We start from the raw sequence: 19,877 nt of genomic DNA on the forward strand, positions 1-19,877 counted from the left end.
TTGAACCCGCACCAACTCTCCGAAAGAGCACCCTACCCTGGCCCAATCACTATAACCCTGTAATCCTACCTAACCTTTGGACACTAAGGGGTAATTTAGCATGGTTAATCCCCCTAACCTGCACATCTTTGGATAATGGGTGGGAACCGGAGCACCTGGAGGAAACCCACGCAGACACGGGGAGAATGTTCAAACTCCGCACAGTCAACCAAGGTCGGAATTGAACCAGATCCCTGGGGCAGTGAGGCAGCAGTGCTAACCGCTGAAGGATTGCTGAACTAACTGACAAACCAGTAACAGGAGGGAACTACAGCAAGTCCAGCCAGCAAAATGGTAATTTCTTTAATGACACTGTGTACAACTCCCCTTCCGACATCCAAGTCCTACTTGACAACATCCCCTCTGTGTTTTGGACTGGTTGGATGGTATCGGACCGGACACCTTGGTGCTAGCTCTACTCTCCAGCTGGGACTGTCCCCACACTGAGGAATGGATTACCTCTCGGCCTGTGCATCTCTTCTCCAGCCCCATACAGCTCAGCTTCGAACAGCAGTCTCCGCTGGTTTCTCAGCTCTTCCTCTTCCTGTAACCTCCTGGCCACTTCCTACAAGGCCAACACAGGTAGAGGTTTAGTCACAACTTTGCCCGAGGGAAAAGCTTTGCTTACAAACCTGTTCTCATCAGAGCTAGAAAAACCCTGTGATTATTGCAATCGAGAAAGGAGAAAAAGAAAGACATTATGCAGTAATCCATAGGGGATGAACGGAAGACAGAAAGCAGAAAACAAAATTCAACCAGGGAGTCCCCCTTCCAGCTCAGTATCCAGTGGACATTGCGAGGGAGAGCCAGGTTAACCTGAACCCCAGTGAGAGTCAGCACCTTCAGAAGGGGAGGGTGAGCTGAACCCCAGTGAGAGTCAGCACCTTCAGGGAGAGGAGGGGGAGCTGAACCCCAGTGAGAGTCAGCACCTTCAGGAGAGGAGGGGGAGCTGAACCCCAGTGAGAGTCAGCACCTTCAGGGAGGGGAGGGGGAGCTGAACCCCAGTGAGAGTCAGCACCTTCAGGAGAGGAGGGGGAGCTGAACCCCAGTGAGAGTCAGCACCTTCAGGAGAGGAGGGGGAGCTGAACCCCAGTGAGAGTCAGCACCTTCAGGGAGGGGAGGGGGAGCTGAACCCCAGTGAGAGTCAGCACCTTCAGGAGAGGAGGGGGAGCTGAACTCCAGTGAGAGTCAGCACCTTCAGGAGAGGAGGGGGAGCTGAACTCCAGTGAAAGTCAGCACCTTCAGGAGAGGAGGGGAGCTGAACCCCAGTGAGAGTCAGCACCTTCAGGGAGAGGAGGGGGAGCTGAACCCCAGTGAGAGTCAGCACCTTCAGGAGAGGAGGAGGAGCTGAACCCCAGTGAGAGTCAGCACCTTCAGGAGAGGAGGGGGAGCTGAACTCCAGTGAGAGTCAGCACCTTCAGGAGAGGAGGGGGAGCTGAACCCCAGTGAGAGTCAGCACCTTCAGGGAGAGGAGGAGGAGCTGAACCCCAGTGAGAGTCAGCACCTTCAGGAGGGGAGGGGGAGCTGAACCCCAGTGAGAGTCAGCACCTTCAGGAGAGGAGGAGGAGCTGAACCCCAGTGAGAGTCAGCACCTTCAGGAGAGGAGGGGGAGCTGAACTCCAGTGAGAGTCAGCACCTTCAGGAGAGGAGGGGGAGCTGAACTCCAGTGAGAGTCAGCACCTTCAGGGAGAGGAGGGGGAGCTGAACCCCAGTGAGAGTCAGCACCTTCAGGGAGAGGAGAAAGCAAAGGCGTTTAACAATTGACAACGATGAAGCTGGGCAGGATTATTAGAGGAGGGACACAGATACATGAATAACAGCTCCTCATTGCAAACCAATTCCGATTGTAGGAGGGGGATGAGGTAGGTGGTCACAACAAACTCGGAGTTGGTGGGGATTTTTAGCGGCAATTCTCTTAAAATGTTTTGACAGGAAATGAAACACTGACCAGAGCCTGTTCCAGGAAGCAGCAGCTTAGAAACGGGTAAAATCAAACAGCTCACTGCTAATACAAAGTAAAATGCAAAGTAGGAGCCAGGGCCACAGCAGTTTAGTGATAGAACGTACCAGTCGCCAGAATCAGGGGCTTTACATTGCAGTGGGGTCTGACGCCCTCCATTTCTGATCAGTGCCATCGTCGACCAAAAACCAGCAAGTCCCGAGGAAATGGATTATGACTAAAAAAAAAAATACGGGCACTGACCCTCTCCTTTCCAGACACCCACAGGCTCAGAGTTAACCGGGTTGTTGCGGGGGGGATTAGGAAGGTTGATCTCATTGCCCATCCCTAATCCCATAGCTTCCTCGAGCCCTCCAACCCTCAGAGATCTGCTCCAATTCCGGCCTCTTGCACGTTCCCAGTTTTCATTCCTCCCCCCATTCGTGGCAGTGTTTGTGCCCGGAGCTCAGGGATTCCCTCCCGAACCTCCCTCTGTCCTCCTTTAAGGAGCTGCTCAGAAGCCAGCTCTTTGACCCAGCTCTCGGTTCCAGTATCCCCGACTCCAAGCTGTTTTGGCGAAATCTCTCCTGTGAGACACCCCGGGATGTGGGTGAAGGTGCTATGTAAATGCAGGTTGTTGTTGCGCTTGTTGAAGCCACCCTCCCGAAGGCTGCCTGCTCTCCCCTCCTCAAAGACCCTCTTCAAAAAAACTCTGACCAAGCTGCCGGTGTGAAAATCCCTACCTGTTTGGTGACACTCCTGCGAGCAATGTTTGAAGAGGTTATAGAAATGAGAATTATGGTCGAATCACCATTTGTCTGATCGCAGGTTGGGATGTTTACATTTGGCCTCCTACATTTGTATCAGGAGGAGATTTAGATCCTTGACCCAACCATGTCACTGAAACCACTGGTCTCCAAGCTACAAAAGTGACAAATTTCAATGTGTGTGTTTCGACTCGATAATCTACCAATAGTTCTGTATCCACACCCAACAGGCTATCAGGATCACAGAACAGGGGCGGGATTCTCCCATCCCGCGGCAGAGTGTCCACGCCGTTGTAAACGCCGTTGTGTTTTACGACGGCATGAACGGGCCGCTCCCGTGACTAATTCTGGCCCCTCCAGGGGGCCAGCACGGTACTGGAGTGGTTCACGCCTCCAGCTGCAGATCCCGGCGCGAACTGTGCGCCGCGGGATCCGCGCATTCGCAGTTGCGCCGGCGAGGACATGCGCAGTGGTGCTGGGGCCAATGTGCGCACGCGCAGTGGCCTCCTTCAACACGCCAGCCCCGACGCAACATGGCGCAGGACTGCAGGGACCAGCGCGTAGGAAAGGAGGCCCCCAGCCACTGTGGCTAGCCCGCCGATTGGTGGGCCCTGACCGCAGGCCAGGCCACATCGGAGAATCCCACCCCAGGTCTATCCAACAACCAGTCAGAACAGATCTTCTCTGTACATGGAGCGGGTATCCACAATAAACTCTGAACAACAGCACATTGGAGCTGGATTCCCTGGTGAGCTACACAGAGCTGAAAATCCAAGAGCAATCCTCAGCTTGCAAGCTGGGATTTCACAATTAGCCTCAGTGCCCCGGGTCAGGGTGGGAGGAAAGGAAAGATGCTGGTCCTCCAGCATGGGCCAATGATCCCTGTGGGAATGTACATGTGCTGAGTGACAATCCGATTGGAGCTGGAAGGGGGGACAGAACAAGATACAAATAGATAAAAGCAAATTACTGAGGATGCTGGAATCTGAAACCAAAGAGAAAATGCTGGAAAATCTCAGCAGGTCTGGTAGCATCTGTAGGGAGAGAAAAGAGCTAACGTTTCAAGTCCGATGATTCTTTGTCAAAGCTAAGAGACAGAGGAAGTGGGAAATATTTATACTGTGGAGTGAGAATGAAAGATGAGTCATAGCCACAGAAACCCAGGGAAACCGGGTGCTAATGGCCACAGAAACCAAGGGGAAAGAGTGCTAATGGCAGTCCCCAGAGAGGACAAAAGATGTGAAAGGTCAAACAGCAGAGAAACTGACATCAGAGGGTGAACTGTAGATGTGGGGGGAGGAGAAGGGGGAAGCAAAGAGGAGAAAGGGTAAGGAAAGGTGGATAAGATGGGTGGGGGGGGCGGGTTAAATATATATAAAGAAAGACAAGAAAGAAAGAAATGGTAAAAGACAGTTAAAATGAAATGGGATGAAAACAAATGGGTCGAGGTGGGATAGAGCTAATCATGTGAAGTTGTTGAATTCGATATTGAGACCGGAAGACTGTAGCGTGCCTAACCGGAAGATGAGATGTTGTTCCAAAGAGAGAGAGAGACAGAGCGAAAAGGAGAGGCAGAGAAAGGGAGAGATAGGGAAGAATGAAAATGCAAAAGGGAATAAAGATTTTTTTTTAAAAAGAGTGAAAAACCTGCATTTATATAGCACCTCTCACAATCTCAGACACCCCAAAAGATTTCACTGTCAGTATTTGAAATGTTGTTCTTGTTGCAGGAAAGATGGCAGTGAATTTACACACAGCAAGATCCCACTCACAGCAATGCAATGATGACCTGAGAATCTGTTTTTGTGATGGGAAAATTATTATTTTTTATAAATTTAGAATACCCAATTAGTTTTCTTCCAATTGAGGGGCAAGTTAGCGTGGCCAATTCTCCTAACCTGCACATCTTTGGGTTGTGGGGGCGAAACCCACACAGACACGGGGAGAAGTGCAAACTCCACACGGACAGTGACGCAGAGCCGGGATTCGAACCCGGGTCCTCAGCGCCACAGTCCCAGTGCTAACCACTGCGCCACCATGCGGCCTGTGATGGGAAAATTATTGACCTGGGTCAGGACAGAGGACAGCTCCTCGTTTCCGCCCGCCTGATGGAGCAGACTGGGCCTCGGTCTAACATCTCAGCTGAAAGTTAGTATATCTGACGGTGCAGCACTCCTTCAGTACAAACACTGTGAGTGAGAGGCCAGATTTTGTGTTTACCTGTCGACAGTGGGACTTGAACCAGAGAGAGGAATATTGACCCCAAGCTCAACACTGGATTCCTGTAAGTAAACCACCTGACTTCGCCACACAATAGGTTTCTGAGAGCCTCTCAAATTCCCCACTCGACTCACCTCGTAGTATTTTCCATTGGAAATAAGGGAGGTTTTAATGAATGGGAACATCGAGTTTCTCCTTTCACCCAGCTTCTGTAGTTACATCGCTTCCCACATTGGGGTGCTGAAACTCCACATCCACTCCCGCAAGATCCTGATTTTGTTCTCCTGAACATGACTACTTAAAGAACAAAGACACAGCACAGCAACAGGCCCTTCAGCCCCCCAAGCCTGTAAAAACCATGCTGCCCTTCTAACCCAAAATCTTCTACACATCCAGGGCCTGTATCCTTCTATTCCCATCCTCTTCATGTATTTGTCAAGGTGCCCCTTAAACGTCGCTTTCGTACCTGCTTCCACCACCTCCTCTGTCAGCGAGTTCCAGACACCCACGACCCTCTGTGTAAAAAAACTTACTTCGCACATCTCCTCTAAACTTTGACCCTCACGCCATAATAATAATCGCTTATTGTCACAAGTAGGCTTCAATGAAGTTACTGTGAAAAGCCCCTAGTCGCCACATTCGGGGAGGCCGGTACAGGAATTGAATCCCTAATATATTGTATTAATAATATTTACACTGCAAACTGATTAATTCCAACAGAGCAAAAAGCATTAAATAATATTGCACAATAGATACTGAGGTCAAGACATGAGAGCTTGAATTGCACAGCAGGGAGGCTAATGACTATTTAGCAATTAAATTTTGGTAATTTGTTATTTTTTTCTATCTTTGGTTTCTGGTTTGTTCGTTTTGAACTTTGGGCATATGTTGGAGGCAGGGCAGTTCCAGGGTCAGGGGCCTATGTCCCCCTAGTAATAGACTCTTCCACCCTGGGAAAAGCTTCTGACTATCCGCTCTGTCCATGCCCCTCATAATTTTGTAGACTTCCATCAGCCTCTTAACCTCCGTCGCTCCAGTGAGAACAAGCTGAGTTTATCCAACCTCTCCTCAGAGCTAATGTCCTCCATACCAGGCAACATCCTAGTAAACCTCTTCTGTACTCTCTCCAAAGCCTCCATATAACATCCTCACTTTCTTTTGTAAGCCATGGTTGGGCTGCTTTTCTTGCGTTTTTGCACCATCGTCATGCACACATTCTTTCCTTAAATATTAGCCATGGTCTATTCACCATCGTGCCTTTCAATCAAGTTCTGAAATCTATTTTACGCAACTCATGCCACAAACCTTCTTAGTTTCCGGTCTTTAGATTTACGATCCTAGATTTGGATGGAACCTCTTCACTTTCCACCCCAATGAAGAATTCTCTCAAGTTATCTAAAAGACCCCGCGCAACAAGATTATTAATTAATCCCTTCTCATTGCACAATACCAAATCTAGGAAAGCCTGTTCCCTAAGCTGGTTCCTTGATGTACTGGTCTGAAAATCCATCCTCCACAGAATTATTGCTAATTTGCTTTGCTCAGTCCAAGTGCGTATTAAATTCACCCATGATTACAGTAGCACCCTATGTACATCTCTAATTTCTTGTTTAATGCTATCCCCGACCTTACCACTACTGTTTGGAGACCTAGAGACAATTCCAACTATTGAATTCTATCGCTTGTTGCTTCTTAGCTCCACCCATGGGCAGCATGGCAGCACAGTGGTTAGCAAGTTGCTTCACACCTCCAGGGTCCCAGGTTCGATTCCCGTCTTGGGTCGCTTGTCTGTGCGGAGTCTGCACATTCTCCCCGTGTTTGCGTGGGTTTCCTCCGGGTGCTCCGGTTTCCTCCCACCGTCCAAAGATGTGTAGGTTAGGTGGATTGGCTCTGCTAAATTCCCCTTAGTGCCCAAAAATGGTTAGGTGGGGTTGCGGGGATAGGATGGAGGTGTGGGGATAGGATGGCGGTGTGGGCTTGGGTAGAGTGCTCTTTCCAAGGGCTGGTGCAGACTCGATGGGCCGAATGGCCTCATTCTGCACTGTAAATTCTACAAGTTGATTCTACAACCAGATTTTTTGAGCCAATATCCTCTCTATTTCACAAATTTCACCCTGAACTAATATTGCTAGCCCAACTCTTTTGCCAGGACCTTCCCAAATACCAAGTGTGCTACATACGACACCCTGGGCTAGTGCGCTGCTAATTCCAACTCCTCTGGAGACTCAACACAAGTGAATTAACCAATAATTCAGAAAAATACCCAAAGTGTTTGGCCCTTGGCTGCCCAATAATTACAGTCACTGGGTTTGTAAACATACACACAATTAGTCTTTATTTGTAACAACTATAATGAAATATGCAACAAATACAACTGAGTAACTATTGTCTAATTCCAAATCACCACTTTAACTCCCCCCCCCCCCCCCCCACCACACACATTACACACACACAGGAAGAAAGGGGCAAAGAAAAATCAAAAGTAAAAGGGAATAAAAAGTATTTGTTTCAGAAACAAAAACAGTAGGTACAATCTTAAAAGGACTGACACTATCTGTGGAGAAGAGAGCTAACGTTTCGAGCCTGAACGTGTCCCCTCACTGAACAATTTCCCCATGAACATATCTCACTTCTTCCAAACTAAAGGCGTGGCTATGGGTACCCGCATGGATCCCAGTTTTGCCCATCTCTTTATGGGGTGTGTGAAACATTCCTTGTTCCAGTTCTACTCCGGTCCCATCCCACAACTCTTTTATTGGTGCATCGACAACTGTTTCGGTGCTGTTTCATGTTCCAATCCGGACCTGGAAAAATGTATTCATTTTGCTTCCAATTTCCACACCTCTATCACCTTCACCTGGTTTATCTCCGACACTTCCCCCCCCCCCCCCCCTTCCTTGTCCTTTCTATCTCAATTTCCAGGGATAGATTGTCTATCCATTTCAAACCCACCGACTCCCACAGCTACCTCCACTACAGCTCTCCACCCCCCACATCCTGTAAGGACTCCATCCCATTCTCCCAGTTCCTTCACCTCCGTCACATCTGTTCTGACTATGCCACTTTTCCTGTCTACCCCCATAATCCTTGTCGATAAAAAAATCTGGGGGAAGAGAATAATAATAATAATAGCTTATTGTCACAAGTAAAATTCCACAAACTAGTGACTCTTAAAAGGGAGACCTCCTCCCTTGCCTAGGTCACTGTCCGTGTGGAGTTTTCACATTCTCCCAGTGTTTGCGTGGATTTCACCCCCAGAACCCAAAGATGTGCTGGATAGGTGGATTGGCCGCACTAAATTGCCCCTTAATTAGGAAAAAAAACATAATTGGGTACTCTAAATTTATAATTTTTTTTAAAAACGACACTAGCCAATCATCTCACTAAACTGACCAGATGATTAACCCACTCACCTAACTAACCTGTTACTCTACCCGGTCACTACAATAACCTGTCTCATTCCACTAACTTGATGGTCTGATCTGTCTCACTGCCAGTCATTTGAGGGTTAACTCAAAGCTGTAATTATAATGTGTCTGGAATGTTTACAGGGCACAGATTAACAGCTCCTCCAAGCCGACAATTCCGCAGACAGACAGCAGGGGATTCTTGGCTCCTGGGAATGCGCTCGGAGGCAACAAGGTCTTCCCGACACAAAGACCTGGCATGCGCCCAGCCGCTGAGCAGACAAGCAGCCTGACTGGGCACTGCAACACCGCCCCCTGCTGGCACACCACGGTAAACCCAACTCTTTTTTTTAAAACTCACAGCCGGTTTCAGACGGCGAAACAGGCAGCTGTGAGGAGCTCAGGGCCACATCAACAAGTGAGATCAATTAAGGTAATTGGTAAAAGAACCAGAGGGAGATTTACTTTCTGCAGTGAGGTGCGAGGATCTGGAATGTCTGGCAGGAGAAGATGGAGCAGAAAAATCCCAGAGGCAATAACATAAATACTTGAAAAGGAGAGATTCGCAGGGGCGGGTTACTTGGATAGAGTCAGCACTGGTTTGATGGACTGAATGGCCCCTTTCTGGATAGAATTATACTATGATTGTAATTGGGATCAAAGCTAAAACATGCAACCAACAAAATGTCATTGAGCTGCACGATCAATGACCACTAAAGCAAGGTTATGTAGTCCAACTGAAGGCTTTAATAAGCTAGATGTTTCCCCCAGCAGCTCAGGTACAGAAAGAAGGCAGCTGGGGCGGCACGGGCTCTTATACCCCGCCTTGCAGGGTGGAGCTACCATACAGCTTGACCAATAGGAAACATACAATATCTACCAATGGTGTTCCAGCATTACCAGGTACCGTACACAGACTACCACACACACAAAAGGCCCTCTGGCCCATTGCATCTGCACTGGTCAAAAACCATCTAACTATTCTAATCCTATTTTCCAGCACTTGGCACATAGCCTTGTAGACCTTGGCCTTGCAAGTGAACATTTAAATATTTCTTAAATGTTATGAGGGTCTCTGCCTCCACCAACCTTTCAGGCAGCGAGTTCCAGACTCCCAACACCCCCTGGGTGAAAGGTTTTTCCTCACATCCCCTCTCAACCTCCTGACCCTTACCGTAAATCTATGCCCCCTGGTCATTGATCCCTCCACCAAGGGGAAAGGTTCCTTCCTGTCCACTCTATCTGCGTCCCTCAGAATTGTATACATCTCAATCATGTGATCCCCCTCCCCAGTCTCCTCTGCTCCAAGGAAAACAACCCCAGCCTATCCAATCTCTCTTCCTAACTAAAACTCTCCAGCCCAGGCAACACCCTGGCAAATCTCCTCTGCATCCTTTCCAGTGCTATCGCATCCTTCCTATAATGCGGATTCCAGAACTGCACACAGTACTCTAGCTGTGCACTGAGCAGCTCCAGCAAAACACCCCTGCTTTTAAGCTCGGTCCGAAAATGAGAAGTTTGTCTCCCAGAGGACTCTCTCAGATATATCTGTGTGGGCCATGTCTGTACCCCTCGATGTATGTGCAATAAAGTGTTTATAGAGCACCTTTAACCAAGTAAAACGTCCTGAAGCCCTTCGCGTGAATGCCAAAGAAAATGTAATACTGAGCCACATGTAAAGACCTGAGGATCGATGAGGTATGCCCTCAAAGAGCGCTCGCTATAAAGGAAGTTGGGAAAACAGAAAAAGGTAGCGGTTTAGAGAAAGAATTCTGGAGCTTCAGCCCTCGACAACTGAAGGCTCGGCGGCCAGTGGTGGAATGATTAAAGTCGGGAATGCGCAAGATTCCAGAATTGGAAGAGAGCGGAGATCTCAGGGTTATGGGTTTGGGCGAGTTCACAGAGACAGACGGGGAGAGAGAGGGGCGAGGCCACAGAGAGGGTTTGAACACCAGGTTGAATATTTTAAAAATTGAGGGGCTTTGCTGGACCGGGAGCCAGTGTCGGTGACTGAGCACAGGGGTGGTGTGTGAACGGGGGCAAGGAGAACACCAGTCAGGTCCAGGAGTAACAAAGGGTAAAGACTTCAGTCAATATCCAGGTGTGCCCTCCAGCCTGTGCTGATATCACCTTGTTTATGTCCACGAATGTCTTGCTGATTTTTAAAAAACAGTGAATGGTTTCTACCTCTTGGCCATTTGAGAAAGGTTTCTCATGTCAGGGAATGCTGATTGAAGTCAAAGTTTGTTTTATGTTACAGCTGTTCTATAATTTGAAACAGTTACCAGTTAAGAAAGAAAGCTCACCAGGTTCAAACCATTTACCATCCAGCACATCTTAAATCACTTTTACTTATAAACAAGATTTTTTATTTGAACAATCAGACCTGCCAAGCTCCTTTCTACATTTCCTCGGACACATACCCCAATATCAAAATCACCCCACAATAAGAATATCAATCCCTCATAAACAATCCTTTACTCCGCAGCAGAGAGCTGTAATAGCGGAGCTTCCCACTCCTGATTATCTGGACAGTAAGAGCTATCAGTCCGAGATAACCATTCACAGACCCCCAGCAGTCTATATACAGGCATCAAGGAAGATTAGAAACAAGCTGATGCACCCTCTGGTAAAGAAGCCCCCTGTCACTCACTATCTAGATGTGCATGGGAAATTAGCTATACAGCCACAGTGAGAGGCAGCACCTTCAGGAGGGGAGGGGGAGCTGAACCCCAGTGAGAGTCAGCACCTTCAGGAGAGGAGGGGGAGCTGAATCCCAGGGAGAGTCAGCACCTTCAGGAGGGGAGGGGCAGTTGAACCCCAGTGAGAGTCAGCACCTTCAGGAGGGGGGGGGGAGCTGAACCCCAGTGAGAGTCAGCACCTTCAGGGAGAGGAGGGGGAGCTGAACCCCAGTGAGAGTCAGCACCTTCAGGAGAGGAGGGGGAGCTGAACCCCAGTGAGAGTCAGCACCTTCAGGAGGAGAGGGGAGCTGAAACCCAGTGAAAGTCAGCACCTTCAGGAGAGGAGGGGGAGCTGAACCCCAGTGAGAGTCAGCACCTTCAGGGAGAGGAGGGGGAGCTGAACCCCAGTGAGAGTCAGCACCTTCAGGAGGGGAGGGGGAGTTGAACCCCAGTGAGAGTCAGCACCTTCAGGAGGGGGGGGGAGCTGAACCCCAGTGAGAGTCAGCACCTTCAGGAGAGGAGGGGGAGCTGAACCCCAGTGAGAGTCAGCACCTTCAGGAGAGGAGAGGGAGCTGAACCCCAGTGAGAGTCAGCACCTTCAGGAGAGGAGAGGGAGCTGAACCCCAGTGAGAGTCAGCACCTTCAGGAGAGGAGGGGGAGCTGAACCCCAGTGAGAGTCAGCACCTTCAGGGAGAGGAGGGGGAGCTGAACCCCAGTGAGAGTCAGCACCTTCAGGAGAGGAGAGGGAGCTGAACCCCAGTGAGAGTCAGCACCTTCAGGAGAGGAGGGGGAGCTGAACCCCAGTGAGAGTCAGCACCTTCAGGGAGAGGAGGGGGAGCTGAACCCCAGTGAGAGTCAGCACCTTCAGGAGAGGAGGGGGAGCTGAACCCCAGTGAGAGTCAGCACCTTCAGGAGGGGAGGGGGGTGCGCGGAGTGTTGTGAGGGACGGTAGGTGGAAGAAATAGAAAAAGAGCTGGTTGGAATGTCAGGACCTGATTGATTCTTCTCGAAGGACACAGACAGATTGCTGCCAGTGACACCCGATACATATCAATTAGATGCTGAGCCAATCTGAGGAGGGCACAATTATCTTCGTCCCGACTCCAGTAGCTGCATTGACGCATTACAGCGTCAGCACGATGGACTGACGGAATCGCATGCCTAATGCAGTGCTGCTGTAGAGTTGCAAGGAGCAGACAAACATCAATCTTCTCTCCCTGGCACAGACAGCAGCATAAATCGCTCCACTTTATGATGAATGTAAGCAGAGTGTGAGGGCAGCACGGTAGCATTGTGGATAGCACAATTGCTTCACAGCTCCAGGGTCCCAGGTTCGATTCCCGGCTTGGGTCACTGTCTGTGCGGAGTCTGCACATCCTCCCCGTGTGTGCGTGGGTTTCCTCCGGGTGCTCCGGTTTCCTCCCATGGTCCAAAGATGTGCAGGTTAGGTGGATTGGCCATGATAAATTGCCCTTAGTGTTGGGTGGGGTTACGGGGATAGGGTGGAGGTGTTGACCTTGGGTAGGGTGCTCTTTCCAAGAGCCGGTGCAGTCTCGATGGGCCGAATGGCCTCCTTCTGCACTGTAAATTCTATGAAAATCATCACAGGTATCAAGAGGGTCTCCAGGGTCTGGAGTTGTAAATAACACCTGCTGGAGGGAGTTCAAAGGGTAATAGTTCACTGAGTCACGTGCCATGTCCTATCCCCATTTAGTGGGTCAATCAATATAAATGCCTCACCTCACAGTCAAACTGCCTTTCCCAGGAAGGGGTACACTGGGATCTCAGTGGGCACACCCTGCCACATAGAAACATTAGAGTGTGGGGCAGAGGTTCAGGACCATGAACTGCTCCGACACCCACTCACGCCCTCCCCCCACCCCACCGCCAGGCCACATGTCCCCTGCCCTCCAGTCCTTAAATGAATAATGTTTCTAAAAAATAAAATTGAAAACATTTGACTGCAGTGCTCAAAATAATGGAAACTGCCAAGTGTAACTTTTCTCTTTCCATCTCCGACAACCTCACAGTGGTTACAATTATTCTTAAATGAGGTGCCAATGTGGCTTTGGTCTCCAGCTCCTGTCGAATACATTCTGATGCATTACTGTCATTTGGAACAAACAAAATGGTTCAGAGAAGCCCGTGCAACAGAAATTGCAACAGTAAAATCCGACTTTAGAATCCTAAAATACTCCCATGTTTTTCTCACAATGTTGAGTCATAGACCAGGAAGATCCACCCCTGCTCCATGGCCACAGCTACTGGCCTCAGCAATCCCGGCTGTCCGAAAATCAGACATTATTCCATCCACTGAAAACTATTCAGTGTGTAGACGTCCCATAGAATCCCTACCCTGCAGAAGTAGGCCATTTGGTCCATCGAGTCTGCACCGACCCCTACCTAGGCCCAATCCCTGCAACCCCACCCTAAGGGGCAATTTAGCATGACCAAACCACCCAAGCTGCACATCTTTGGACTGCGGGAGGAAACCGGACCACCTGGAGGAAACCCACGCAGACAGGGGGAGAACGTGTAGATTCCGCACAGATAGTGACCCAAGCCGGGAATTGAACCCGGGCCCCTGGTGGTATGAGGCAGCAGTGCTAACCGCTGTGCCACCATGCCGCCTATTGGCCTCATACAGGAGACCATACTGGGTTAAGAAGCCTAAGCGACGCTGTCAGAATATAGATCCAAGAATACATCGAGGAGAGGGCATTGGAGGGTGAACTCAAGTTGTAGCTTGGACATAGAAGCATCTGCAAAGGAGAACGGTCAATCCATTTGGCTCAGTGGAGAGTACTTCCTCACAGAATCAGAGTCCTGGTTTCAAGTCCCACTTCAGGGCAAGCACCTAAATCAATGCAATCCTGAGCGGGGGTGCAGTGCTGCTGGAGGGGCCTCCTTTTAGTATCAATCCAAAGTCCTAGAATAGACTTCAAACTCAATCTTCTCACTCAAGATGCGAATGTGACCAGCTCAGCCAAGACAGCACAAATATTTGGCACTGCTAGAAATCTCTCGGATCAGACACAGAATTATATCGGGTCTACAGCACAGAAAACAGGTTCCTGGCGCCATATTGTAGAATGAATATATCGGCACTGGAGGTGGTTCAGAGAAGGTTCACAAGGATGACACCAGAAATGTGTGGGTATGCATATCAGGACAGGATTGAAGGCTGGCTCTTTACTCTTCTGTAAAGAAAGGCTGAAGGGTGATCTAATCAAGAAATTTGAAACATTCTCAAAAGTTTTGACAGGATGGAGGGAGTCAGCGAGAGAGAGTGAGAGCGAGAAAGAGCAAGAAAATCCAAAAGGAAATCAGAAGAAGCACATCTGGTGTGTGGCAATATAATCAGGGCCTAGTTTTAAGGCTGATTAAATTAGATATCTTAAATTAAAGAATTGGGCACTTTAAATTAAAACCACAGTCTGCTCCAGCAAGAAGCCTGCAGAATATCCGACTTGAATATACACAACTCAAACAGACTGCGGAGCATGTCTGGAGCTGCCCCTGATACCCCATCAAGTGATTATCGCCCCTACAGGAGATGCATTGGCCTATTGTCCACAGTTCCTGATACCCCATCAAGCAATCATCGTTCCTCCTAGGGCAGGCTCAGGTGCCCTGTCAACAGGCCATCAACTAGATCATTGGGCACTGACCCTGCCTCCCGAGACTCCATTACAGACGGTCAAGGGCAAGTGAATGAAAATAGGCATTCCGGACATCTGGGCGGGCGGGAGAGGAGGAGGAGGAGGAGAAGAGGAGAGAGAGTCTACAGTATACCAAACCACCTTTGCTGGTAGTATAGTCGAATCCTGGGTGTTTCTTATTTATATAGTGGGTAATTTACAGGTTAACTATATTTAATAAAGTGTGTTGCATTATATTGGTGTCCGTACTTTGTTCTCCTCATAAATAAAGACACCTGGGTAAACTTTGATTAAAGAGCTGGTTGAAGTATCTGAATTGGATAGATACAACAGGCGGAGGCATAGTGTTGTCCAGAGTAATCCGGAGACTCATGGTAATGCTCTGGGGGATGGGGGCAGGGTTGAAATCCCACCCACCATGGAAGATGGTGACATTTGAATTCAATAAAAATCTGGTGTTAAAAAAGTCTAATGATGAGCAGGAAATCAATGTCGATTGTCATTAAAAAAAAAAAACACATCGGGTTCACTAATGCCCTTTAGGGGAGGAAATCTGCCGCCCTTACCTGGTCTGGCCTGCATGTGGCTCACAGCAGTGTGGTTGACTCTTAAATGCCTCCTGAACAAGGGCAATTAGGGATGGGCAAGAAATGCTGGCCTACCCAGCGACTGCCACATCCCATGAACGAATAAAAATAAGAAAGAAGAAAACAGTAGAGAGAGTGGTGAGAATGTGGAACTCGCTACCACAGGGAGTGGTTATGGATCCATTTATAAGAACATAAGGACTAGGAGCAGGGTTTGGCAATTCAGCCACTCCAGCCCGTTCCGCCAGTCAATACGATCATGGCTCATCGCCTCTCGGCCTCAACTCCACTTTCCTGCTCGGAGAAGCTTGGCTATAAGATGAGGTAGAAGGGAATAGTGTGTTATGATGGTCGATTTGGATGAGAAAAGATGCTCGACTGAAGTATGGACAGGTTGGGATGGGTGGCCTCTTTCGGTGTTGTATATCCCATGCAATCCATACCCCAGCGTCCAGACACCACATAAACCTCCTGCTAGCTTGCCCTGGAGACCGCAATCCTCTTCTCCCTCACCTATGCATCAAAAGTCCTCTCTTGAACACGTCAATGCACTCTGCTTCAGCCGTTCCTTGCCCCACCGTGGAGTGGAATATCGCTTCAGCTCTTATTTAATCTGCTACTGACCATCTTGAAATCGTTCCCCTGTTCGGGCTCCACCCACAAGTTTCCCCACGTCAGCACCTGCGGCCCTGTCCCCAATTACCGAGTTGGAAAGGGCCGAGTACACAGTCAGCAGTGGCAGGCTGTGAACTGCTGGAGGGGACAGCTGGAGACTCAGCCAGGGGGGGCTTTAACGGGCAGGCTCGCCGGCCATTAAAATTAAACATCAAAAGCAGCTTTCTGTTGGAGCTGCAATTAATCTGGCAAAATCGGCTCTGGGGATAAACAGAAGAAAACCACTTCAGTTAAAAAAACATCTCCAGACGAAACAAACATGGGCATGATGAAAATGGCAAGGGAGGGTGGGCAGGATGCGATACATCACACTGCCACTTCTATAAACAGGCCAAGAGACACAGTCTGCCAATGAATCAGTCACTGTTTATGGGACCCTTTGTGTAATAAGTATCTTTATAATCTATTAGGATTAAAAAGTCCCTCAGTGACATGGGGTACAGGGCAATTGAATCCGTGCGTTTAGATGTAATTCAGCCTCGTTTTATAATCTCACATTCTGTCCTTATTTCCATATCATGTGAAACCCGATTAACTTTTAAAAAAAAATTTATAGTACCCAATTCATTTTGTTTCCAATTAAGGGGCAATTTAGAGTGTCCAATCCACCTACCCTGCACATCTTTTGGGCTTTGGGGGTGAGATCCATGCAAACACAGGGAGAATGTGCAAACTCCACACGGACAGTGACCCGGGGCCGGGATCGAACCTGAGTCCTCGGCGCCGTGAGGCAGCAGTGCTAACCACTGCATCACCGTGCCACCCTAAAGCCCAATGAATCTTTAGCCTGAACAATAATGATTGTGCCTTCCCCATTCTTCTGCTCAAAGTTTTGTGTGATCCAGCTTCCAACCCACGGCGGAGGGAACTGCTCCCACTTCGACCCCTGTCCCGAGTGGCAGGTGGAGCACAGCAAGGTGCTGCACCTCGGAGGTCTGATTCCCTCACTGACACTGCGCGTGAAGGCTACAGTGCAGTCCCCACCATTAACACCACAAACACACAGGGCTAATCACATTCACAGCCCTGAGTATAGGTGCTGGGGACTGTACCAGATACCTAGAGGTAGCTAATTAGCCATAGCATCATAGACGTCTCTCTTCATTCCAGACAGACAATTGGTTATGTATAGCCTGTGGGGTACCACTCCGCCAGCATGGGGGTGGGGGGGGCAATGTGAGGAGGCAGACCTCCATGAACCACCACAGCCCATCCGGGGATTGAACCTGCGCTGTTGGCATCATTCTACATCACATACTAGCCATTCTAATCAACCGAGTTAGCAAACTAAGAGGACTACCCCGACTTTAAAAAGAAAGTATATTTATCAGAATTTTACATTTTTGAAAACACCGCAATAAAATTACAAAATAAATAAATCACAGTAAGAAAGGGACAAATTAATAAATTACAGTAAGTAAGGGACAAAAACGGCTCAACATACAGGAATACAGAGGGGGACAGAATAACAACGTGCAATCATTAGATAAGGATAGATGCCTCTACAATCCCCACCAGAGACTAAGGGAGAAACAGGATGATGCCATGAAAACCATGGTAAAGTGGTCAGCGGCTAGGAATCCTGCAGTGAGTAACTCACCTCCTGACTCCCGAAAGCCTGTCCACCATCTACAAGCTCCAACAACACTCAAGAAGCTCAACACCATCCAGGACAAAGCAGCCCGCTTGATTGCTACTCCTTCCACAAAAGTTTACTCGCTTTCCATCACTGATGAACAGTGGCAGCCGTGTGTACAATCTACAAGATGCACTGCAGTAACTCACCAAGGTTCCTGAGACAGCACCTTCCAAACCCACGACCACCACCATCTAGAACATGAGCAGCAGATAGCTGGGAACCCCACCTCGAGGTTCCCCTCCAAGTCACTCACCACCCTCACTTGGAAATATATCACCGTTCCTTCACTGTCACTGGGTCAAAACCCTGGAACTCCCTCCCTAATAGCACAGTAGGTGTACCAACACCACATGGACTTCAGCGGTTCAAGAAGGCAGCTCACCACCACCTTCTCAAGGGGCAATTAGGGATAGGAAGTGAATGCTGGCCTAACCAGCGACACCTGTATCCCATAAAAGTGGATTTTTAAAAAACCTTCCTGCAATTACCACGAGTGTTCAGGATAGATTTTCCACGCTATGTTCGGCCGCGCAACTCTCCCTCAATCTCCCTCAACTCTAGCAGCACCAATGGCACCGATAACCCACCACTGCCTCTACTCCTCGGATACCAAACTCATCTGTACCCTTGGATACAGCCATTCACGGACTCTTTACATCTACCCTTACAAAAGGAAAGAAAATACTCGAGAACCCTAGTTCCAAAGGGGAGTTACATATATACCACAAGATGACCACCAAAAACACAGGTCAGCTCAACCCCAGGCCCTCGTGTACCGAAGAAGCAAAACCCGGCATCTTGGGATGTCCCTACTAAGTGCCATCGAGAGGGACATCCCACACTCCAGGGAGTACAGGGTACCAGCCCCAGCACCAGACCTGGCCTAACCCAGCACACCCCGGCACATAGGAATCAATAATCCTAGGAGCTCCAGTACACCCCCAGGCCCCAGCCGGACCCACACCTCTCCAGCCAGGCTTACAATGATTACGTCAGCCCCAGCCCGGGGAGACCCTTCACTGAAGAGAGGGAGAATAGTCAAAACACCCAATAATTGGACGCCCTGGAGGGGAGGAGGGGTGGGGGGCAATTCCAGGGGAATCTGGCCTGAATCACCAGACGCTCCAGGATTAGGAACAGCACCCAGCTCACCCAGATGAAGAAAAGGAGAGAAAAAACAACACCCCCCCCCCCCCCCCCCACCCAAAGGGAAGAACCCCCCGACTAATCGAAAAACCACCCAGCACTGTCTGCCATCACAGAAAGGATACCAAGAACAATCTTTCTTAAACAGCCCAGCCAAAGATTAATAAAACCCACCTCAGCGTTCGCCGCCACTCATACCCCCCCATTCTAATAACTCTAGAAAAAAAGGACCCACAGGAAAAACTCCAACCTTAAGGAAAAGTCACAAGGAACCCAGTCCTCCCAGGGTACATAAATCTGCCCAGGCCATCGAAGGAGAAAGGTCTGGATTCTTAAATTCAAAACAACAAAAAAACTAAATAAAAACCTGATAATGTTTTAGCTCTAACTGGGGTGGGGGGGGGGGGGGGGGGGCTCTCCTCAATCTCACTGAGGACTTAACTAACCCACACCCACACCAACAAACCACCCATCACCCCCACCATCCACCCATCACCCTGCCGTGGCTCCACTCATCTTCATTCAATCCCCGCCCATGCCCACAAGGATTATAACACAAAATGACAAAAAAAAAAGTCTAATTGTGCATCGACCGCATTTCACACAATCACCTCAAAATGTTTTGTTACTAGAACAGGAGAACAGACGACACTTGCCTCGTGCTCACATCTCGCACGCCCTTGCAGGAGAAAAGACAACAATAAATAATCAACAAAGTAATCACAAGAGAGTAATGCCCAGGGTTATAGAAGAATTCTTGGATACTGACACCATCTATTTTGCTCGAGAAGCCCAGTGCCAGGTTAGGACCGACGAACACTCCTTGGCATTTCTCAAAGATTCGAGGAACAAAGCACCATCACTTCCACCATGCCCCACCAATTCAATGCTGATGTAACCCACAGCCTACCTATTAGGGCAAGTGCCCTTTCGAATGCAAGAACTCCCTAATGTGCCTTCACCATTCTCCCAAGGGTACCTCGCAGTTCTTCAAAGTGAACACTAAAGAAGTGCACCACAGAGCCGAGATCTTCATCCAGAACAACATCCTCAGTGGCGGCCATCATCCAGATGCACACAGCACCGCCAAGGCAAAAGTCCACCCACCAGCAACA

At 49.0% G+C, this 19,877-nt stretch overlaps 1 protein-coding gene across 5 annotated transcripts in view; it reads right to left on the minus strand.

The window, feature by feature from the left end:
* LOC140392647 (uncharacterized) overlaps positions 1-19,877 on the minus strand; it is a 149,139-nt gene that overhangs the window by 104,169 nt on the left and 25,093 nt on the right. For all 5 annotated transcript variants that reach the window (XM_072478118.1, XM_072478116.1, XM_072478115.1 and 2 more), the window contains one exon: positions 499-604. In XM_072478118.1, coding sequence (XP_072334219.1) covers positions 499-604 — 106 coding nt within the window. The remainder of the gene's footprint in view (positions 1-498; positions 605-19,877) is intronic.

The sequence above is a fragment of the Scyliorhinus torazame genome, chromosome 16 (genome assembly GCF_047496885.1).
Source record: "Scyliorhinus torazame isolate Kashiwa2021f chromosome 16, sScyTor2.1, whole genome shotgun sequence".
Lineage (NCBI taxonomy): Eukaryota > Metazoa > Chordata > Chondrichthyes > Carcharhiniformes > Scyliorhinidae > Scyliorhinus > Scyliorhinus torazame.